Source organism: Lonchura striata, chromosome 3, assembly GCF_046129695.1.
Source record: "Lonchura striata isolate bLonStr1 chromosome 3, bLonStr1.mat, whole genome shotgun sequence".
Lineage (NCBI taxonomy): Eukaryota > Metazoa > Chordata > Aves > Passeriformes > Estrildidae > Lonchura > Lonchura striata.
In genome coordinates, this window is record NC_134605.1 from 45,785,285 (window position 1) to 45,809,805 (window position 24,521).

The 24,521-nt window shown below is 38.2% G+C and overlaps 1 protein-coding gene across 1 annotated transcript in view; it reads left to right on the forward strand.

Moving 5' to 3' along the window:
* Window positions 1-6,908: 6,908 nt before the first annotated feature.
* ACTN2 (actinin alpha 2) overlaps window positions 6,909-24,521 on the forward strand; it is a 66,933-nt gene continuing 49,320 nt past the window's right edge. The window contains exon 1 of the mRNA XM_021527082.2: window positions 6,909-7,278. Coding sequence (XP_021382757.1) covers window positions 7,144-7,278 — 135 coding nt within the window. The 5' untranslated portion in view covers window positions 6,909-7,143. The remainder of the gene's footprint in view (window positions 7,279-24,521) is intronic.

Consider the following 24,521-nt stretch of genomic DNA (forward strand, 5'->3'; position numbering starts at 1 on the left):
CTGATACTGGCAAGTGTGTAAAACTGATACTTATTTCTCCCAACATAAGAATGTCTGAAGTTGGTGAGAGAGACCATAGCTGGAAGGAAACAATGTCTTTAGAACCAGAATTGGAAAATTCAGGCCTTGCTGCTTTTGCATCAGATATTGCATGAACATTGCTCATTTTCTCTGTGCTGGTTCTTAATGCGGCTGAGTGTCAGAGTTAAACTTTGTTGGATAGCATGGAAGGACAACAGTTCTGGAAAACTTGTGCTATGCATAAAGAACATGTTATCCCTGTTTGGCAGGCATTCAGGTTATGCCTAATGCTGCTGTATGAATTTGCTGCTTTTATTAATCTCTGTATCACTTCTGTGCAATGAATAATAAGTAGATAGTATTCATTTTTACAAACTGGCAATTTGTTCAGGTTCCTTCTTGCATGTGTAACTTGAGTATCATTGATGTTAGTGATATTACACTGGTGTATCTGGAAAAAGAAATGAGGGCATTGAGACTGCAGCTTGTCAAAGGTCAGTCAGTCAATGTGTACAAATGCTGAGTTTAGAATACAGCAGTGCCCGATATCCTGTGTCCATAATCTCTACCTCATACCTCAGTGATTTAAAACCTGTGTCTCTCAGATAATTGTTGTCTGGAAACTAACTTAGTTGATGGTTTTGTTTCTAGATAAATAAAGGCATATTGTCTTTGCACTCCTTGTCTCTCACACACTTCTCTCATTGTGACCAAAACTATTGCTGAGTGATGTGGTGTTATTTTAGATGACTGTCTCAGTTAAATTAGTTCAGGGTTGCAGGCTAGCCTACAAAGGAATTTTTTTTTAACTGGTTGTATTAATGAATTACAAATTGTGTCATCAGTTGCAGCTTTCTCATTGCCTTAGTCACACAGTTTATCCTTGCTTAGTATCTCTCTGTGGTAAAGCTAAGCCAGCATAAAATAGGAACATAGGATTCTGGGAACACATGGTGTGCGAAGGTTTCTTCAAAAGGTTTGTAACAGGCCATGCTATACCCCTAGTCCTGCCCCTTGCATTCTCGTCACTGAACCATTTTTAAAATCCTGGATCTGTCTCACCATTTTTTCCACTATTACGCCAGCCCTATTTGTGGTTTCCCCACCTGTTACTGTGTGTATTGCTCCACAGCTTCAGTGTGCCAAGACTGACTGTTGTGTGATATATAAAATTATAATGTACTTTCCCCAGTTTTTCCTTTGCCCACTTCTAATCTGTGCAAAGCATCTATCAAAGCTTCTGATATTATTTAGTCCATGATCTAATCTGTCTTTTTGAGTTGCACCTACCCTGACAATAACTGTTAAACCAAAAAGGCGCCCTCGAGAGCCTAGCTCAAGGGATAAGGGACTTCAGGTGTTGTGGTTCCTTATGACTAGAAATGCATCAGAATGTGAAGCCTGTGAGGGCTCTTCTCATTCATGAGAGATGATCTTGTGTAGTGCTGCCTGGCAGTGCCATCAGTAGAGGGTTTGCCCAGCTACGTTACAGCTTTCAGCACTTGCCATGCAGTTTGTGATTGTTACTATGTATTACAGTACTGCCTAGTGACGCTGGCAGAGACCAGGTGCTGATCGATTCCTGCTGCCCTGAACCCCCTCTGAGAACCAGGGCCATCTGCTGTGCAGGATGCAGGGCTCTAAGCATGGCCCTACAAACAGTGGGAACACTGCTTCCAGGGTACAAGGGACCCTAAATCCCTGACATCCTGGAATAATGCTAGGGATGTTTGGGTGCAGGCCACACACAGTCACGAGTGGTGAACATGGAGGTGAAGGATGTGTTATGGGTAAAGCACACTGTAATCATAATTGTGTGGATTCCTCAGGGCTTTTAGACAGACAAAACCTCTGCTCCTGAAAATTCTTTCCTAGGTGGACACTAGGGACCAAAGCAAGCATTGCTGACACAGTTTCAGAGATGGCAGAGTGTGGTACAATAGGTTTGTTTCTCTCAGTGAGAGTAGTCTAACAAGTGAACACTCAGGTTTTTGGGAAATTTTTATCTGAATTGGTTTGTTCAAGGTCACATAAGGGCATCTTGAGCTGGCATGGTCACACCACATCTCAGCCCCGTGATTTTCCTTCCGCACAAAGGGTTGGCAAAAGCCGGTGATGTCAGTGCAGTCAGCATTTTCTCCATGCCCCTGAAGCCCAAGCTATGCTTTGGTAGTATTTGTTGGTCCCATAAATGTTTCTTGCTACACTTCATCCATGGCTGAATTCCAGGGACAGAGTAAGTTGTCTCTATATATAGCTGATGAAACACTTCGGGGTCTTCTGACAATGACAGTTGTTACTATGAAGCCAGCAAATGAATTTTTTATGTTCTTTCTTAATTTTTATTTCCAAACCTGTCATTAGAAATAATATACTTTAAAAAATAATTTGCTACTGTCTAGTTAATATCACCACATATGATTAGCATGGAGATTTTTCAAAGTTTGTGCTTCTTGGTGCTAAATGTGGGAGGGCTAAATATGCTCAGTGCCCACAGTGCTTTTCCTTAGCTCAGAGAAAATTAGGGTTTGGTTCCCAGATGTATGGCTCTGTTCTCTTCTTTCTTTGTTTTTCTTATGTATGTGTTGGTGTCAGAAATATTAAGTGAGTTTAAAGTTTATTCATACTACCTTTACAAAATGAATTTAATTTCTTTGTTTTTTTCTTACAATATAGTGTGTTTCTTATATTGAAGAAGGCAGGTTATATTTATTGTATGGCAAAAAAAAAAAAAAAAAAAAAAAAACAAACCACAAACCCGAAACACCTCTAATAAATGATGAATGCATTTTATAATACACCTTACCTTTCTGCTTAGCTTTGTTAGGGAAATTTATGCATAGTTTTTAATATAGTCCAACATTTTGGCCCAATCTAAATAATAATTTTCTTAAATAATTCAGATTTATCTTGGTTGAGCTTTAAACTAGTGGATATTTGCTACAAGCAAAAATATATTTTATGCACAAGAGACAATTATGGCATGCTTTGAAAATAAAAAGCTTTTTGATCCCCGTTTTCAGATTCTATTAACAGTTTACACAGACAAATAGTCACTTTGAATTTATTTTCTTTTACCTTTCATTGACTTCTTTCTTGAGAAAGCATCCTACTGTTCTTTTTCACAAAGAAATGGGTTGTGACTAGGACAAGATGATTACTTAAAGACTCAATGGCTGATTGAGCTCTCATAAGATTCTTTATCTTCCTGTGGCCTTCCTGAGACAGTTTTGGCAGATATCAACTATTGTGTTCCTACACAGAAGTGTTACAGCTCAAAACTAATGGTGACCATTTGATGTCAATTGATTGTTTCACAGGCAATTATTTAAGTAGAGAAATCTGGCTCATTTCTTATTCTAGATCTCATTAAGTTCAAATAGAAGGATGATCTGGTGAAACACTTGCAGTGTTCAGCTTTTTTAAAGTTTTATTAAAAGTTGTCAATTTATTCTACAATTCTGTGAGAGGGAAGCATAAGAAACATGTTGAAAGATTGAAAATCTGAGAAAGTAGAAATGCAAAAGACAGTTCTTGAAAGAATGATGATGGCTTTTGACAAGTAAATGAATGTTAAAAATAAACTCTGTGAAAACCTTCAATTTCATTAAGAAGAACGATAGAGATTAATGTGTTTAGGTAGAAAAGCCCTTTGATTCTCAAGGAGCTTCATGCAAAGCATACTAGAAGGCCTTCACTTGGGTGGCACTTGTGTGAACTCACAGACCTGCTGCTGCTAGGAAAGGTCTGGCCTTTTGGTGCTCCTCATGCATGGGAAGTGATGCCTGTTTGCCATAATGTTCTCCTGTGTTTGAGGTACCATTCTTCTGGGTAGACCTTTACTAGTGTATATGTTAGCATGAACTACAGCTGCACATCTTCTGCCAAATAAAAGATAAAAGTAGTTGACAATTCAGCTCTGCCATCTCTACTCCTGATCTCCCTCTGCCACCTTACTGTTTCTAATCTGTTTGGTAGTCATGAATATTCGTTTGTCTTGCCTCATTGTAAATAACCTGTGTCATTTCTTCCTTAAATACACTTGCTGACTTTCAGGTGCCTTGCCATGTCAGCTTCAGATTCCCTATTCATATAGTTCATTGTGTTTCTTTTTCTCTGAGACTTTTGTCCATTCTTTTCTGCTCAGGTTGCTTATTTCTTTTTTGGTTTTATTTTCATTCTCTTTAGGCACACATAGTTCATGGCTACACAACTCTGCCAGGTATATTTGGGAATAGTCCTAACCTACCTTGGGTGTGTGAAGAAGTTGGGTGAAGCAAACTACTTTATTCATGGTACTGTGCTAGGCACAGCTTTCCTTTTCTCTTGTTGAGCTGAAAGAGGCAGCTCCCTTCCCACTTCATGTTTGGCTCTCTTTCCAGTATGGACCTCCATTCATATGTGTCTCATTACCATCCACAGAGTTTATACAATTAAATTAAAGTAGTAAACAAAATACCAGATACTCCTCCTAAAGCTCCATCTATAAATATCTCCACTGCCTACTCATGTTGTCTGATTAAGAGGCAGTAAGCAGTTAGAGAACCTAAAGCAGGTCAGATTCCATCAAGATAGGCAGGATTTTTTTAAAAAATGGGGCTACTCCATTTAGCTTCCTATTTCATGGGTAAAAAGCCCAATGTTCCCAAAATGCATGCTGACCATGTTGAAGGCTCCTATTTTGACATTTTCAGAATTAAAAAGATTTTTCATTCTGAAATATTTTTTGATACAAAATGGACTGATATAGCCAAATTTTTAATCTGTCAGACCAGGTGAGGGATGCTATGGTTCTCATTGTTGGTTCCTAGGAACAATGAAGGCATTTTTATTTTATTTGGTTTGTTATCAAGTAGTGTTTACCTATGTACCAAGTAAACATATAAAAATGAACAGTACCTTTGCAGCAGTGGCTAGCTGTATTTTGAGAAAATCCAGTTATTTTATGAAAAACTTAATAACCTTCTTTAAGAATTCTTGACAATTTGGGTAAAATGTCCTTTGATTTCTAGAAATCTAGACGTGGGTCTGATTCCAGTCCTAATGCACAGTGTGATTGGATATTCTTTGTCAAAGAAATTCTTTGCCAAAGCACCTCAGTTTTTATTTCATGACTGAGGTGGGCACCCTGGCCCATATTAGAGGGTTAGGACCAACATTAAAATGTGGGTTGTAGCTAATACCTCCCTGTATGAAGCCATCAGTACCTGTAAGGCTCACCTGTACTGCACAGTGGGGACTGGTGCAGAACCATTTCCATCCATGTAGATCCCCAGACACAGCAGTGCCAGGAAAAGGCACAAAGCTGGCTGCAATGGCCCCCCTCTAATGAGGGAGTGCATGGGAGGTCACAGGTTTCATCAGTGCAGGAGAGCTCTTTGCATGGGTCACAGCATTACAATTTTTTGTGTACTTCTAGGACTCCTCTGACTTCTTCCTGCATCTCCTTTAGAAACTTCTCCTGTGCTCTATATAGCGAATAAGAAGAAACAGTTTTACTGACTTTGAAGATTTGAATTGTCATTTAAGTGCTTGCAGTTAGACTTGTATTGAAAACCACAGGTGACTACCAAGCTGTAAAAATGAACCACACAAGTTATACCAGCATACATATAATGTGTACACACATGGATTATGTTGTTTTGTAATTACTATTTGATCCTGTCTCAGAGTATACTAAGAAAATGTTCATCTGTGTTTGAACAAAAAAAGGCTAAGCATAGCATTTACTTTGTTATGCAGACAGATGTGTAGCAACCTTGAGATGATTTGCACTGAGCAGGTGAAAAGCATGTGGTTCTGTCTGGCTGCTTAGATTCGGAATTTCACTTTTAGGCTGTTTCTCACAGTATGTACATCAGTCTTCAGAAGTTCAGCATGCTATTATTGCATGATTTGTTGCAATCGTCTTCTGAATTCCAATTTGCAACCTTAATGCTACATTTATGAAGTCTTTTTGAGCTGAGGAGTAGTATTTTCTGTGCATGTGTGCAGCACATTTTTCTGTTTATTGTGAGTTAAGGGATAGAAGGTGAATTGGAAGAAAACAGCACTTTAGTTAGCAATGTGAAATGGAGGGCATATGCTGTAAGATGTCCTGGTCATTCATTCCCATTGGCTTGGAGACATATTGAGCCTTTAATGAGCACAGTTTCCGCTTAACCTGGTTTTGAAAGTTAAGGCTTCCAAAAGCTCAGCTTTGGTGAGCATTTTCTGTTTCTAGGTGAGGTTGGTATTGTATCCAGTGTGGACGCCGCTAGAGAAGATGACCTTGGCCGGTGATAGGTGCAGGCATGAATGACAAGCTCCATGAAGAACGTAGTAAACTTGCCAATTCCCAGAAGAAATATTGTTGCCAAAGCAAGTGAAATGAGAGGGCACGGGAGATGCCAGACATGCTTGCCGGGATGCTTGATCTTAGCGCTATCCTTTGAGATTTTGCCCTGTTCGCAGCACGGGGAAATAGTTCCTGCCACACACTTGGAAAGTTACTGGTTCCACAGAGTTTTGTACGCGCTTATTGGTGCCTGCTTTTGGGTTTACTGAGCGTGTTTTTTTGACAAAAACGTGTGCTGCTTTTAAAAGTTGTGTTTTCATGCTGTCTCGTTAAGTCCAGACCTAGAAAACAGTCTATGGCTTGGGTGTCCTTGCTGGGCTGTCTCGTGTAATCCTTAATCTGCAAGTGCCAAGTGGCTCAAGGCGGGACACGGGCTCAGACGAAGGCTGAGCAGTGTCGGACTGCATTAGCAGGTGGTAGGCGGGCCCTGGGGAGGGGAATGCGTGTCCGTACGAGGGAAACAAAGCGAAACGAAGGGCAGGTGCGGCCGGGGCCGGGGCCGGGGCCGGGGCGGGGCCGGGGCCGGGGCGGCGGCGATAATAGGCGGCGGCTCGCGGCCGCGCCGTGCTCCGCCGCAGGGACAGGACACCGGGAAGCAGGGTCATCGCAGGGCAGCGCCTGCCTGGCAGTGTCAGCCTCTGCAAGATCAGTCAATACTCATTTCCTGTCGCCCTGCAAAAAGAAAAAAAAAAAAAAAAGACACTGCTACCTACAACCTCTCAGCAAGTGCACGAAACTTAAATTGTAGTAGAAGCCACAGCAGCTGAAGCTGATCCCTGGGTAGCATGAATAGCATGAATCAGATAGAAACAAACATGCAGTACACCTACAACTATGAAGAGGATGAGTACATGACCCAAGAAGAAGAATGGGACAGGGATCTTCTCCTGGACCCAGCATGGGAGAAACAGCAAAGGAAGGTCTGGAAATAATGTATATCTGTCTGTGTGTTCTCTGTGGAATGATGCCCTGTCTTACTGCCATGCTGTGTCTGGAATTGTCAGGGTACTAATAAAATATATTTTACGTTGTATAAACCATGTATATAATGTATAGTAGCTATGCCTTATTTTTAGTATACAGCATTCAATTTTTTTAATTCTTAAGTGAAACTTATGTCCGATGAAAATAATTCATGGGAGTCAGGAGTTATTTTTGTATTGCACTGCAAGTATTCTGTCAGTACCTCTATATTTATGGATAAGAATTTCAGTAACTTTTAATTTTACTTCCTGGGTCTTCCTATTGGAAAGCAGGCTGAATTGATGTGTATGCCTGGTTGATTTTCAAAAAGAGTAAATTGCAATTTTAAACAAGGATGAATGACAATGGTTCAAAACGAGTGTGCAGAAAACTTTGCAATATTTCTGAGAGCAGACTGAGAAGTCACTTTTGAAATTGCAATCTTGCAAGTTGAGTCTTATTAGAATTTATTATTTATCTCCATTCTGACTGATTCACCTGACAAGGAAAATATTGCTTAGAAATATATCCAGGCTATATTTGGAAAACTTTATGTCATGATTATGTTCCTATATGCCAATTCACTGTCTGGGGGGAAAAAACCAACATGTCTGTAAATTCCTCAGAATACACAGTTTAGAAGAAATGCTTCTTGCCTTGTAGGTATAAGAAAGCTATTATGCCACCAAGTACTGTTCATGTTCTTTTTCTGAACATAGGCAGAAATTATGATCCCAGCAGCAGTCACATCAATGCTTTGGTACTTTAGTAATAGTTGCAATATCTAATTTCATAAAATTAAGTTTTAAGTAGCATATGGAAAGAAAAGATGAAATAATGCAAAGGATTTATTGCTTCCTAATTTAAAAGGTGATGTTGAAGTCACAGCTGACAGATCTGGGATTAAAAGGTTATCTGCTGGTTACAAGAATGAAAAAAAGGGAGGGAGTGAGAGACAGTGGTCTGGACAATAAGGTTGAATATGCATTTTGCATAGATGAGCAGCTTAAGTAGAAGGTAACAATTTAGACCTAATGACAGTCTCTCCCACTGTTACAGCTTCTATAAAAGCTATACTATAAAAGTGTAATTATAAAAGTTAGAGCTGTTAGAATAGTTGGGGCCCGTGGGTTTGGTTTTCCATTAAAATTTGTAGAAGCAATATTTTCCTCTCAGATTTAGCTTGTACCCTTTCTCTTGTTATTTTTAGCTGTTTTTGTTCATTTTCTTAAATTCATACCTGTTCAAATCCCACTGTGTGAGGATAAGGGGAGAAGTTCTGCTCTAAGTTGAAGTTCACTTTTCTTGATCTACCAGCTGCTGCAACTCCTAACTAATAATTAAATTGTACTCATCAACACAGGCATTTGTTTTAATTTGTCACTCTTCAGATGGTGAACTATACTTTCATGTTTTATCATGAGAATGAAAATTAGTGCTGAAGTGCTTTAGTGATTTGAAACTGCTCAGTGTAAGAGGTTGTGTTACATCTGATTAGGATTCAATTGTCCATTATTTCAGAGAAGGCTGATTTCAATAGAAAATGGGCAGGTTCCTAGATACTAATGCACTCTAATGCAGTTTTTCTTCAATGCAGATAAATGTTAAAAAGTAAAGAGTTTGGGTTAGGTAGACATTCTTATAATAAGTGTCTTGATTCTTACAGGAAAGCGTGCAGCAATTAAATGCATTGAAAATTTTATGTTTCCACTCCTCTGAACAAGCAGTACTTCAGCAGAAAGTCAAATTTCCACACTGTCAAATTAAAACAGACTCTGCTTCCATAGAGTAGAGAGTGTGGTTTTGCTACTTAATGTTGTCAGTTCCCAGGGTTTAGTTTTAATATTAATTTGATACCACATTCAAATAAAATTTATAAGAGAGGAGTCTTATTCTTCATCTTGGAAAGAAGTCTGAATTTATTATTACGTGAAAAGTAAGTACTCGCATGATAAAGGGCCTGATAAACCTTGCAGAATGTCAAGGCTTCTATATTTTCCTAATCTGTGCTAAGACAGTTGCAGAAAGTGCTTTCTTAGTTTCCTTATTCATTAGGAGAAGACTGCAAGTACATGGGCACAGATATTTGTTCTAACTGGTAATACAATATTCAGAAGTGATCTTGGTGGAGCCCTGGCAGTTGGCAGCATATATTTTCTATTAGACAGTCTTGGAACAAACCAAAAATAAATGCCATTGTTTCTATTGTGGGCTGCCCTCTCCAGACTTGCCATTTCAGTGATATGCCTGGTATGAAATCTGTCAACAGATGCTGGTAACACATGATGACATCCATAGGATTACAATGGAGGTGACACCTAATTATAACTGTGGTTCGTAGAATATTATGGTCTGCTGTAATCCAGGCTCCTTGGTGGTTGCAGGTGTCCAAAAATACATGAAGAACACTAAAGGAAGGAAAGCTGAGTTGTAGTTTAGCACTGGCTCTCTGAATGTGAACAATTTAAATGAGTTGGCTGAGGTAAAATTTAGCCTCTGTCAATTCAGGATATAAGAAAATGCAACATTTTGCCCATTTTTGCATTAGACGCTCTTGGCAAAAACTTAAATGTGCCTGGGCATTTCAGATAGCAACTTTAAAGAAAGCAAAAATTTTATTTTGGATGGACATGCTGTCTACTGTCGAAAATAAATAGAGCACCATGGCCTTTGTGTCTTTTGAATATATAGATGTGTACCATAAGAGACTTCTGAAGTCTGCTCCTTGACCCACTACACTTCCACTGCCCATGTGTGCTAAAACAGCAGCTGAAAGATCTATGAAAGTGGCCCCTTGTTTCTTCAGTCCTACACAGAAATAGAAAAGTATTGGAAATTAGAAAGCCTGACCAGAGAGGGTGGGATTATTTTCTTCATTCTGCTCTGTAACCCTAGACAAGGTCAACTCACCTCTGACCTCAGTTTTCTCACTGGTAGAAGGAGGACAGCAGTGATGTTTGTAAGAAGTGGTAGAAGTGGTTTGTTCTATGGTCTGTCAGACGAGAGATCAGCTGTCTTTTATTCCTTACCCTGCTGGACTGGATTGGAAGTGGAAATCATACTAGCTTATAATGGAAGACTTAAAACATAATTTCTTTTCCTCATAATATATTTATTTCTTAAGTTTTCAAGAAAAGTTCAAGACTCCACAAACCTTTTCATTTTTCCTTCCCTGTATCTCAGTAGAACTAAAAGGAACATAAGGAAATGCAGTGTCCCTTAGTTTAGGAAGCCAAACACAGCAATGCTACTTGAAATGCACACACACTGTATTTTTGCAATGTTTTTGATCTGCCAACACTGCTTGGTGAGCCATGCGTTTAACGTGGCTCTTGCATATATGCATCTTTTGATGTAAGTAATTATAAGAGTGAGTGTGCTTTTTAAAACTTTGACATGAATTGTGGTTTGTTGGATTTCCAAGGAAGGTAAAACAAGTGTGTTCCCTTTTTCAGGACAGTTGTATTGGAAGGCATTAAACAGAGCTCACACATTTAACATGTACCTTCTTCAGTTATAAAAACCTGTCTGACACGATTGCCCTAACACATGTAAGGAAGGAACTGGGAACATGTTCCTTGCCATACTGACATTGTTATAGATAAATGATCTTATTCTAGCTTGCTCTGTGGTGCCACTTCTTTGTTAATGCAGAAGTCAATGTAAATGATGGCCATTTGGATAGCGTATTTATAGTGGTATAAAATAAACAAGATTATTTAAAATATTTATTTACCTTGATATTGACCTCTTTCTGAATGCATATCTACTTGATGACACTGAACATTGTGCATGAGTGAGGACTTTGGAAAATATTCTTAAGGAGAAAAGCTGTGTCTTTTCAGTCTTCAGCAATGCATATCAGGTTACTTTTCCAGTGTGACCTATAAGGATTTATCTGCATTACCTCCTTTGGCTGGTAATATAACTCTTGTTGTCCTTACAAACAACAACAACAACGAAAAAAAAAAAACAAAAAAACCCCAAAAAACCCATATGGAAGTCATGTGTATGGCAAATTATTTGGCAGGAGCCATCAGAACTATGGATTATGGACAATGTTCTTATTTATATGTTGCTGCAGCTTTATTAAGTTCAGCAGATTGGAGAGGTTCATTGCAGCCTGAAAGAGAAATTGACCTTGTGTTCAGACTGAGTTCAGAGTCTATAAATAGAGTTACAGTCAGTATCCTGAATTTACTCTAAAGTTTTCTTGGTCTTCTATGGATGGAATCTAAGTTGCTTTCTTATCAGAAACCTCTTCCTGTAGGAATTTTACTGGTGGGTGAGAAGACAGATATAGTGGAAAGGAACAACTTCATTCTTCATTGGGCAAGAAAAATAAGCAAAGATGAATGAATCAAGAATAAGTACAAGACAGAAAAGGGTTGGCAGGATAGACTAATGCCACCAGCAAAATTAAGTTCTACAGAACCACTTTTCACGGATTTACAGGCTCCAGACTGAAATTGTTGTGGAGAATATAACAATATCCTCATTGTGTGGAGGGCATTCCAGCCTAGGTCTTCCTCTTTTACTGAGATTATCTGGAAATAAAATTGGCTTGGGTTTTTTTTTCTTTTTTATGTGTTTTTTTTTTGTTTTGTTTTTTGTTTTGGTTTTTTTTGTTGTTTTGTTTTTCTTTTTTTGTTTGTTTTTTTTTTTTTTTGTTTTTTTTTTGTTTTAAACCATGTAAAATTCTTTCCTTGAATAATGAGCCTTGGGGTTAGGCTCACACGGCAGACACAGAAACCACCACTAGAGGGTTTTTACTGAGGTGGCATTTTTACCCACTTGGAATACCAGTGAGATTGTTGAGAAGGCAAGGATTCCCCTCTGCAAGTGAGCAACATGAGTAGGGTCTGGACATGAACGTAGGAGGTGTGAGGAAGCAAAAGGTCCTCTCCTTTTGAAGAGAGTATGAACTTCTCATTACCTAGTACTAACCTGTTAACAGTTGCATATTTCTTATAAAGAGGGTATTTTTATGAAGAGTTGAGTAGCTTTAGAACTACTTTCAAGAGGGGATTGAATGCCAGGAGGAAAAACATCCAGAGTCAAAAGCAGAATGATAATGGAAAAGCCATGTGCCAGAGTAGCACATGCTATTTCATATGGTGTGTCCTACACTGCAGTTCTTTCCCTCCTTTACCTTTTATGCAGATAATTAGGATTATGTAGGTGAATTGGGAATTCTGATGGCCAAAATGCAGGATTTTCTATTAGTATTATTAGTTAAAAAGTGAAACAATATTACCTTTAGATTTTTTCCCCTAGTGTTCAGCAAGTATTTGGCTGTCTTGTATAGAATAGCAATGTCTTGCCAAATGATACTCTCTAGACACAGAGTGCAACTTAAGAAACCTAGGCTTCAGCATTCCAACGCCAAATGCTCGTCTTTTGGATGCTTCAAGAATTTTTTTCAAACAGTAGATGCCAAAAGCTCTAGCATTATGAACACAGAAAGGGCATCTCTTGTTTTCTTTCAAATCCTATGTGCATTCTCAGTGGAAGATGGCCCCACAGAAGGTCTGCTGAGAACTTTGTAGTCAATAGGCAAACATATTTTTTTTCCTACAACAGCATGTCTTGATTTCTCAACATATACTGTAAGTGTCCCAAATATCAAACACTGATGCATCAGAAAGCCATGGAGTGGCAATTTCTTTTATCCTGTGAAGAGTTGCCATGAGAGCAGAAGGAGTCTCTGTAGATATAGGGAATGTGTTTATGGCCTGTTCTGTACAATTTGCCTCTCAGAGATTAGTGCTTTTTAAAATAGTAACATGTTAAATTCCTCTTGCTGATGTTACTTACATGGAATGGTGCTTGAGAGGAGCATGCTGAAAGGATAGTGGAATGGTCCTATTTTGTCTTGGAAGCTGTCAATAAAGTGCGCAGCCCTGAATAGTGTGCTGCTGGATTAGACAGGAAAAATCAAAACTATTACGAAATTCACTTTACAGGAAATGATTATGTAGGTACTTTGTTTGAATGGGAAGGTTTTCTTTACCAATGCTAAGTGAGAGAAATCAATCAATATTATGTTTCCTATTTAAACTCAAATGAACCTCTCAATGTTGACCCGTTCCAGGCTCTGTATGCTTTTAAGTGTTGTCAAATTGATAATTCCTACAGTCTTAGTTTAGCTGTTAATTTCCATTGACCCCCAAATATCTGACAGCAACAGATTATGAAAAGAAATGATCAGAACCATTTTATAATGGGAAACAAAGACTACCTGCTTCCTTTACTCATAGATATACACCACAATATCTCCTGAAATTTGCATAGTAAAACGTCTGTCTGTAGATACGCTGATCCAATTAGTAAAACAATAAGGATTGGAAGAAAGTATGGACCTAAGTGGGTTTCCATAAGCTGCAACCAATGTGCTTAAGAGCTAGAGAAAAGCTGTGTGTTAAGTAGTGGACTTTGCAATAATCTCTTGGGGGTGGGATGTCTGCATCTTGCCTGAATCTGTTTGGGTCACTGCAGAGCTAAAGAGAGAAGCATGGAAGGTATTTACTTGGGAGACCTCTGAGGGTTTTCAGCCCTGAGACCACAGTAAAAATGAATCCATGCTTGTACAATTTCTAGCCCTGTGCAGAAAAAAGCTGGGCTGGGGGAAATTCTGTAAACTAATGAATATCAGGAAGAAAACACCATGATTGCACCATCAATTTCCAAATTAAACTAAACAGCTTTTGACTGCTTTTGGTCAATGGGGCTAGGTCAAAATCTTTCATCTTCTGTCTTCTCAGAAGACTGAAGACATCATTATGACGGAAAAATCAGATGCCAACAAATGCCTCACATGAAATGATCACTGTTGCTTAAATTCTGATCTATTTAATGACTTTTAATTTAGCTAGTAATTTCTGAATTGCACTTTACAGTTCTACTGATTAATTTCAAAAGGACTGAGCATTAAGATTTTCTTTAGTTGTAAATGGTGATTAATATGTAGATATTAGTAGTAGTTTAGAAATTGTACTGCAGACTCTGCTTGCAGAAGGATGCATTGGATTTGCAGCTGGAATGCAGGTAGATCTGATGCAGGAAGAAACATGTCAATTAAACAGAATTAGATGAGAATTTGTACTGCTTTGCTTTGTCCCAAGTCAAAAAATGTCCCTCCTGTGTGTTATTTTATAGCCTTACAAATAAACAAATATAAAAGTGCTTACACAGTTGGCAAAGTTGAGTTGGTTTCAATGGCTTTACTGCCAAGCATAATTTCTTCTGAGCCAGAATTGTTGGGATAAACAATGTGTAGCTGATGTGGTATTCCTCCACTGTGAGCACTGAGAAGTTGCTGACTCTGAATATCTCCTTTATGGCCATGCACTCTTTACTTTCAGCTGGTATCAGAAGGGGAGAGTGTGTTCACACTGAGTATTCAATTTTTTCCTAAATTAAATTTCATTCCTCATAGTTTGGGGTACTTTTCACATTTTCAGTGTTTGGGGAACACCATTTCATGAAATGCTGTGATAAGAGTGTGTGATGTTTTTAGATCACTGGATTTGTTGGTTTGAAATATGCCTCTGGCTGAGAGACTTGATGCATAAATCTTATAATAACTATACAGGTCCTATATAATTCTCTATTTCTACACGAGAAAATTTGGCAGGTATTTAAAGATAAAAGGTTCCTCTTTTCACATTAACAGCAAACACAGTGTTAGGACCACCCTCTGTGCCTGTTTCTGTACAGAACCTGTAGCAGCTCTTCCTGCTGGCAGTACAGGGAACACTTCAGTACAGATCAAGGCAGTGTGGTCTCAGTAATCCTCAAACTGCTGGTGTGAAAGGCTTACAGGGCAGGTGTTACTGCTCTGCAGGAAGAGACAGGGGCAGAAGGTTTTGAAATGCAATGATCTCCTTTTATGAAAGTGTCTCCTACTTGAAATGGTAGCTTGTAGAAATACACTTCATACTTTTGAAGGCCTGTCCAGAGGGAAGCAGAAGGTGACAGCTGTCTGGCTGATTTCTAGTTAGTTCTTATAATTGGACCTAAAATTTCTGAATGTGCATAGAGGGGAGAAAATAAATCCTAAATTTATGTCCTAAGTGCAAGAAGGTGCACTGCTGCTCCTGTGTCTGGTCCTGGTTTTACCCACTTTTGACTTATAAGGACACATTGCTTTGCCCATGTCTTCATCTCCAAAAAAGTGGTTGTAGTACCTCTGTGCTGGCTTGGCAGATGGCAGTGATAAATGTTTACTGTACTTGATATGAGTAAGATTTTTCGTTTACTTCAAATGCTTCCTCCCAACTGCTCTGAACTGCCAGAATTCCTTCAACTTGAAATCAGAGGTTTTTATTTCTGTTAAAAAATTTATAAATTTGAGAAGGCCAGCCATCCATTACTTGGATAACTTGCAGAACCTAATTTAGAGCAGACAGATTCTACTCTTAACTGCCCCTCTGAAAAACCTTGATCACCTCTACTACCATAGGATTCTGTGGAAAGTGACTACCCCAGGCTAAATTTAGTATCCATGATTATTACTTAAGCATCTAAGGAAACACTCATATTTTTTATAGGTGTTGAACACCCAGGCATTTCCACTGATGTCAGGAGGAACTTCTGTCTATTTTGCACCTTTGAAAATCAGCCTGTCATTTTGGCAGTCACAGAAAGGCTTAACTATCTAGCATTAAGTGATTTTTTAAACTCTGTTTTATATTTAATCTTGGCACCAGTGTAAGCTTTTCACTGCTGCAAGACTTAAGACATTGCACTCTTTAATGTGAAGAAAACTGGTACCCAGCTGCATTGAATTCAAATTTTATAGAACCCCAAACACCCAACTATAAATGATTGTGTAGCTCTGGGGTATTATTTCACCTAGAGGAGTTCCTTTGAGCTATGAAAACCTCTATAGTCCAAGTTTATCTCCAGCTCAGTTCTGGAGAGTAGTTCCACTACAAGTTTTCTTTGGCAGAGTAGCTGATCATCTTTGGCTCTGCTAGTATCCATGGGCTTCCAGTCCCTTTCATTTGCTGGTACAATGATCTTCTGCTATGTACCAGATCATGGAAGAAATTTGAAGCAACCCTCCCTCTTCTTAATGCTTCTTAATCCTAAATAATTTCAGTAACGTGGTTTGCAGTGCAGCCCCACAAGCAGCTGTATCTGTGTGTGCACATATTATGTACAATGCACTTATTGCCCATTTGGCATTATAGTAAAAGACAAGCAGAACACCAGACATGAGGCTGAAGTTGGTTTTCTTTCCTTTTTCTGAGGCCTTCATTTCCATGATGGAGCACAGGTCTCAGAATGGCTCCTGTTAAGAAGAGAGATAAACAAAGAATTGTTTATTTAATTGATAAAGCAGTTTGCTTATCACAAACTGTCTAAAACGGTTGTTTATGCCTTCAGCAGTTACTGTCATCATTGTTTATTTACCCACCTATTCTTAGTTAAGTGCTTGAGAACTGGTTACTTAATTAAATTTCTTATTTGTATATAATCAAGTCATCCAAAGATCCCAAGTAATGTTTTGCTATTTATTCTGGTTTAAAGAAAATGTAAGTAATTTAGGAACCTGAGTCTTACTAAATGCTATTTAGAAACTCTGAAATTTGTCTGAAAGGCTGCTGTCTTACAGGATATTTAAAATATTTTATAAAATGTTATTCTATAGATAATGCCTCATAAAAAATAATTAAAGCATAAACAAATTAGCCCAGTATGTTTAAGTGGTATCTTTAACCACATAAATAACTAATTTCTTTAAAAATCAGTTTCTTAAACTAAGCATGAAATAAAAATAAATTTTTTTTTAGTGATCAGTTACAATAGTGAAGCAATTCACATGGACAGATTATGTTCTTTGTGTATTGAGAAATGCTGCATTGAGTAATGTGGCATATATGCCACAGAAGAGCCTTTTGTTGCATAATTGGGAATTAATGTATGAGGTTTTTCTTTCTCTGTAAGAGTCTCAACTGAAACCTTAGTTTAGGTTACAAGTGCAACTAGATTTGGTTGTCTCCAATGTGCTAGATAACTGAATGCAAAGACAACATTTACTGTGTAAATGTTTTGGGATTTGACTATTGACATATTTTCCTATCGTTTATTGGTGTCAGAGCCTTAAGGATGTGTGTTTTGGTAAAGGTAAAATTGAAAAAACTTTCAGTATCTGTCACAACCTGCTTTTATGATTATGGAAGTGCTTTAAAGAATGCTGCTAAATTGGATAGGAACATAGTTTTATCCCACTCTGACTGTATTGACAAATTTATAATGGATTTACTTACTCAACTGGCAATGTAGTGTATGATTACTGGATAAAGATAGCATGATGAAGAAAATCATCAGAGAAAGCAGAGGAAAGACATTTAGAAATCCAGTCAACCAAATCCTGCATTAGCCTACTTTAATTAATCCTTCTATTTCCAGAGGGCATACCTTTATTTCCTTCGATACTGTAATGTGTGAATGCTTCTTTCATCTCATCCTGAATATTTGGCCATTAAAATATATATCTGCTGAAACAGGACTCTTATCTGTGATAGTTCATGAGCTCTTGGGAAACCAGGAGGTGTAACACCGTAATGTACAGCTGGAGGAAAAAGCACCTAAAAATGGAGACAATAGGAGATCCTAGCTCTTGACTAAGAAGGTTAATTTGGCATTGACAGGGTAGTGGCAATGCATGTTCTTTGTTTAATACACTTTGTCTAACTAGCATTTTAAATGAGACTTCCCAAATGTCACTTTGCTCAAAAGTGATCCAGAAAGCACCAGAATGCAAATAAGTCTCTGTTCCATTAACTGAGCATGCCTTTGAAAGTATCTAAAAGTCTTGTAGAGAGCAAGAGAGAGGACGCATGGAAAAGAGATACTTGGGAGCATGAATCAACACTTTGGGGTTTCTGCCAGAACTTACACACTTCATGCTCTGCAAGCTCTCTGCTTGGGTCCCTAGTGCCCTGCCTGACTGGTTGGGAGGGGTATTTGGACAGCACTTTATGAGATATGAATATATACCTCTGTGTAAATGCAGAGATGCAGTCTTTATTACATGGATGACAGAGTCCATTAAAACTCAATAAAAATGTGTACATTTCTTTGTGGCACTCAATTTTGTGCAGTGTAGTGGCAAATCTATTTTAATGCCCTGACAACTGGGCACAAACGAATTTATTTCTAGGCATGCTGTGTGAGGTTCTGTGGTGTAAAGTGATCAGGAATGCTGTGTAAGATGTTAGTAGCCACACTGCTGCAGGTTCTAATGTCAGGCTTATTTGTTTATAGAGTGTACATGCAAACTCTGCAAAGTGCAGTGTATCAGAGCAGAGAATATTTGGTTGGGGTGCTCTAAATTAGCTTGCCCTGTTAGAGGGAAATATTGTTGTGCCATGCAAATCGCTGGCAGTCCTCAGAGGTTCAGGCTGGATGCTGTGAACTCCCTGCTGTGCCGTGTAGGAGTGCCCTGGTTCTGTCAGAAAGGCACAGGTCCTTGTGGGGGATGCATCTCTATTTCTGCAGATTTCAGTAGGAGGCATGTTGAAGGGCAAAATTTGGCAGTGCTGCATGTAACAAAAAGAAAGTCTTCCATGAGTTGTTAATTGTTGAATTAATAAATGCTGGAAACAGTATGGCAAATTTAAAGAGATCAGCATGTTCGTAAGCTTTTCCTTTGAGGGAAATACAGAACCGACATCTGAAAAGATAAAAAAAAGCCATTGACCAAAAATAGATTATTCAAAACTTTGCATTTGTGTTATTCCGTTGATTCTTTTTTTTTTTTTGTCTGTGTTTGGTTTTGTTTTTAAATCTTTACAGCCATTTAAGAGCTGTCTTCTGAACATACTTGATTCACAGATAAATTTTTCACAAATATTTGTTTTTTGAGGATTATGAAATAGAAGTTCTTTCACTTTCTACAGCATTTTAAGTTTTCAAAATATACATGAGACTGTGAAATACACTCCATTGTAAAGATTAACAGAGCCTGTCTCATCTTGCATTTAGAGGTCTCAGTCCATGGAATGTAAATATATTTCCCCTCTAATGTGGGATAAAGGTTTTGGACATGTAAAGAGGTTTTATAATTTGAAGGAAGTTATACAGGAAGCTGTGGAAGAGCAAGTACTCAAACAGTCATTACTCACAATCTGTCTTTTCAGTCTCATTGGAGATTGCAATTTAATATGGGGGCTATTATAACTTGGAAATTTATCAGTAATTTGAGAACTTTGTTTACTTCACAGACTATACCATTATTTACCATTCTTTAAAGCTAATCTTCCACATTGAGAATGTGCATTAAATAATGGTTTATAATCCAAAATCCAGAGGTATTAATTCTGTTATGATGAGGTATTAATATACTTGTTGGTTTACATAAAAGGCAAAGAGAGCAGAGTCACCAAAAGACTGTTGTGTAACTGTAAATGATGTCATGCATATTGGTACTGATGTAGAAGGGAAAATGAAGAGGTAAGATCATAATAAGCAGCAAGGGATTTCTCCCCATCACTCCATCTGGCTACTGTGAATTATCCAGGGCTGACGTAATGCAGCTGCACTTGTGCATTTGGACATAGGATTCTCATAGAGTATTGCCTGGGTGCTGTTGAGGACCATCTTTTTCCAGGAATTCATGCATATGATGTGAATGAACAAACTGTACGGCAAAAATAGTCATTCACATCCAAGAGAAAGCTGACTTGCACTGCTTAGCAAGGTGGTGACATTATTAATTAAAAGTCTCAGTATTGCAAAACCTTCTGAGTGGAATATTCTGATAGCTCCCACACCCCAGCTCATGATGAAAGATAACCTTGTGCTGAAGATGGACTTTTTAATTTATTGGTTGGGAGTGTGTGGCTGATGGGAACCTTTTACTTTTAGGTCAGTGTTTTGAACCCAAGCCAGGTGAGTAAGTGACAAGGTTGCTAACACATGCAGTCTGTTTGGTAATATCTATGAGGTGAGTTGTATGCTCAGTTTAGCTCTTAGAGGGACAGGTGTCCCCATCACTTAAACCACCAGAAATGGCAGCTTCATTGGAGGTGCCCAAAAAGGGCCTTATTAGTGAGAGGTAGGGACAGTGACTTTTCATCCTAGAGGTGAAAGCTAAAAAAATTTCTGTATGTGAAAATACTTTCTCAGATTGCATCTGTGGGGTTACTCACAGTCATTGCTATTCTTAAACAGTTCCCTGAGCTGCTTCTTTCTCCATACTGGAGGGGCTGGCACATTCACTAAAGAGTTCAAGGAGAGAAGAATAACTAGCATGTAACTAGATTTACAGTAGTAGGTAACTGGTTTATACTAAAAAGCTCGATTTGGTTTTTAAATGCAGAATTAACGTTGGATGACAGTGAACAGATACTGAAGGTGTTGGTAGTTGTAACGCATTGTTTTCTGTCTGTTCAGAGTAGGTTCTGGTTTTGAATAATTTCTTCACAGTTCTATATTTACAAGACATTTATAGTTTTGTCAACTTTCTAATCTCTCTTGCTACTCTTTCTTTATTGGGCTTTTTTCAGGGTTGTATTTGAGCATCTCAAAAACAATGGTTAATTTCCCCACAAAATAGTGCTTTGGAATATGGAGGGTTTATTATTATCCTTGAATACAGAAGTGGGATGCTGAAAAGCACTCAGCTGTGGCTGACATTTGCTCCCATTATTTTGAAAATGATTATAGTCCCTTGTGATGAATCATGGGTCATAATTTGCTCAGCATTTAAGACAGTGAAAACAATTTTAAAATTCCTGTCTTAAGTGCCTTAAAGGCTGTTGCAAAGCTGGGGAAAAAACCACGAGTGTCAGGGTCTCTTCTCAAGGATGATAATACAGACCTCAGGAAAAGTGTGTACCTATGGTACATGAAATCCACTTTTATTTTATTTTGGTTTGTTTAGTTTCCCATGAATTGACTTGGACTCTCCCTCTACCCTCTCTTTCTTCATCTGTGTTTCATTATCATTCTCTGTCTTCGCCATCTTTTTCTCCAATATCACTGTCAGGTCTCCAATATTAGATTTCTTTTTGCTAAGGGAAATTAGAGGGCCATATGAAAATAGAGGATGGAAATGGGGATCACCACTTAAAGAACACCCTGACAGAAACAATTTACAGCTTCCTTTTGCTTGCCAAGTGTTTGGATTCCTACAAGGGAGTTGTTTTCTGCTGAGTGACTTCTTTTTTTGTAGTCTTTGGGTCACTTATCTGGCAGGACACAATCTGGCATGAAAACCTGTCATCTTGATATTCTCCCTTTCCACAGCTGCAGTGTAGATGTCAGTTAGGATATGAATCTTCCATGAAGATCATAGAAAGTATGATTGGGAGAATCGAGATTTCTTGCTTCTCTGAATTTGGCTTTCTTCAACTTATTTCACTGATTTGTTAAGATTAGTTTGAATTGTAGCTCTGACATGAAACATGCTTGCAGACCCATTGTTTTGTTGTCTTACTCAAATGTGATAAGCATGCACCCTGTTCCGTTATCCAAATGAGTAAGTACAGGGTAGTATAGGAAATGCTTCAGGGCAGATTCCTACAGAAGTCTTTTTAATAAGCCCTTCCACTTAGAGTAGCCACTACTCACCATTAGTATGAATAAATACTCTGTCTTGCTAAACACTTTTTTTCCACTATGGTTTTGTGTTTAGTTTCCCCCTTTGATAAATAGCTGACTGCTATTGCAACCAACTTAGGTACAAGACATAAAAGAGATCTGCTTCTGTAGAGTCTGGGTGAGGGACCTTTAAAATACTTTGGCTTAACCAGAGCAACTAGGATTAATGGCTAGAGTCTCAATAAAGTCATGAGCAGAGGATATGCCTGTACATAAATGCAGGCTTAGAACTGTAGTAAAATGTTACTTTTTGCTTGCTTGTCCTTGGAAGTTTAATTTAATATAAATTGGATTTAGCAGAAGCTCGTGCTTACTACCTAATTTCCCACTTTCATGTAAACAAAATATGCCAGACCTTTTGTAAGACTATGTTGCTCCCTTTTTTATTGCCACAGACTGTTCTGGTCAGCTTGGATGATAGGAGTGTGTTAAAAAACATTCAGAATTCAGAGAACATATCAGAAGCAAGCAGGAGTGTTTTGTTTTTTTTTTTTTTTTCCCAGACAGTTCCTTTTTCTTTCTAATTCCTTCACCGTAACAAATTGGGTAGCTTGCAATTGTTGTAAAGATAAAAATGAGTAAAAATATCTTACTGTTTTTATAATGCAAGATAAAACTATACCACGGCTTTTACTAAAGATTTTAATAGGATCCTGACATCTTTTATTTCTGTGTTATTTTTCAAAGCAGGCATCTTTTATTTGCATGATGCTTGAAATTCCAAAAATTAAAAGTAGATTTAGACCAGCATTTTCCTATGGATACTAAGTACCTTTTAGTTTCAAATGGGATTTTTCATATTGCATATGTTCTCACTTCTGAAATGTCAAAGTTTTTGTTTGAAAATACATTTTGAATAGACCGAATAATTTTAAATGTATTTTGTGAAGTCACATAGTTGGATTTTGACAGATGCTTTCTTAATGGGTGTCATCAACAGTACTGAAAAAGGAATGGGCTTCCTTCAGGGAATGGAGCTGTTGGATCATTGTATTGATGGTCCATCAAAGCTCTGAGTTGTCTGAACACTTGCCTAAATTTTCATTTAATCCTGAGGCTTCTCTCTTGCATATAAAGATGGGGTTATGTGCTTAAAACTTCTCTGCTTTTTCCAGCTATCTCAGTAGCTGGAACAAAGATATCTGCCTGCTCCTAAAAAACTTTGCAATATTTTAACTGGTTTAGCCTCCTCAAAGACCTTGTGAAACCTCTCACTTCCTTTCCTTCCTGTTCTTTCCTTAAGAAAAGAAGGCTGAGGTGAGGTTAGTGCAGGCAGTGACCCATACTAAATTTTCCATGCAACTTGCTATCACCTGAGGTTTTTTTTTTTTTTTTTTTTTTTTTTTTTTTTTTTGTTGGTTTTTTTTTTTTTTTTTCAGTTTAGACCACTGGGAAAACATAAACTTTCTCTGTTGTCTCCTCTGAAAGAAAGAACTAATGTCACTCTGTAACAAAAGGCTTAATAATCTTGATGTTGCTCAGGGTTCAACCATGCCAAATTATTCTTCAAGGGCTATTTACATGCTCTGGGTGTTTTTTTTGATTATAGTGAGCACTGTAAAACAGACGTGCAGTCATTCAGTACTGGAGGGAGTTGCATGTTTTACAGGAAACCCTAGACTCACATGGGATTAGGCCACCTGCTTTGCAAGGACTGAGGTCTCCCCAGGCTCTTCCATGCAAGCAAAATGCAGAGTGCCAATAAGACGTGTGCAAAGTCCTATGTGATGAATGCATCCCTTTGGTTACTTCTCCTGTGAGTGATAAAACTAAAGGAGTGGAAGGAAGTTCCCTGAGTTAGTGGAGCAGATCTGCTAACAGTGCAGAATGTGCCAGCATATCATCTCTGACGCCATCTGTGCAGCTATATGGATGGATGTGCCGGAGAAGGAAGGGATTAAGCTTTGGATTTGGAGTACTTGTGATGGAGCTTCTATTCACTTCCATTGTGAGATGGTTCTGTGCTTATCCTTTCTGGTGTTCCCAGGAATTGACTTTGACATAGTGCCTCTGATTTGAGGGTTTCCTTTTAATAACATTTTGGAATATGCTAAACATTTCCCCTGCCTTAACCTTCATGCCAGCCTTCACAATATTTTCCCTCTGTTTCACTTGAGTTATTGCTATGTTCTGGTACATTTGGTGTTAAAATCCCAGTTTGCTTCCTGGTGTTCTGATGTGATCCAGTTGTACTGGTGAAGCACCTCTGCTGCTCTGCTGTTATTCTGGTTATTTCACTAACATATACCAATGTGTTTGGGTTTCCACTGCAAGGGAAAAGTGAGCAAGGGAACAGTTAAGAGTAATTCAAGCTGACAGCTAAAATATAAGATTTTCTTTCTTTTCAATTAATAAAAATATACTCATGCATGTATACATGTATAGGTGCTGTAGATGTTCTAGGAACAGATGAAGATACCATATGTAGTTACTGGTTTGCATCAAGCTAGTTTAAAAGTATTGTGCAATTTTTTGCTGCATTTCACCTTTCAGCCTCTTTTGGGAACAGAATAAACAGCTAAGAGAATGAGGGCCAACACAGACTGTATCCTAAGTCAAGAGAAAACCCCTGATTGTGCAGCCA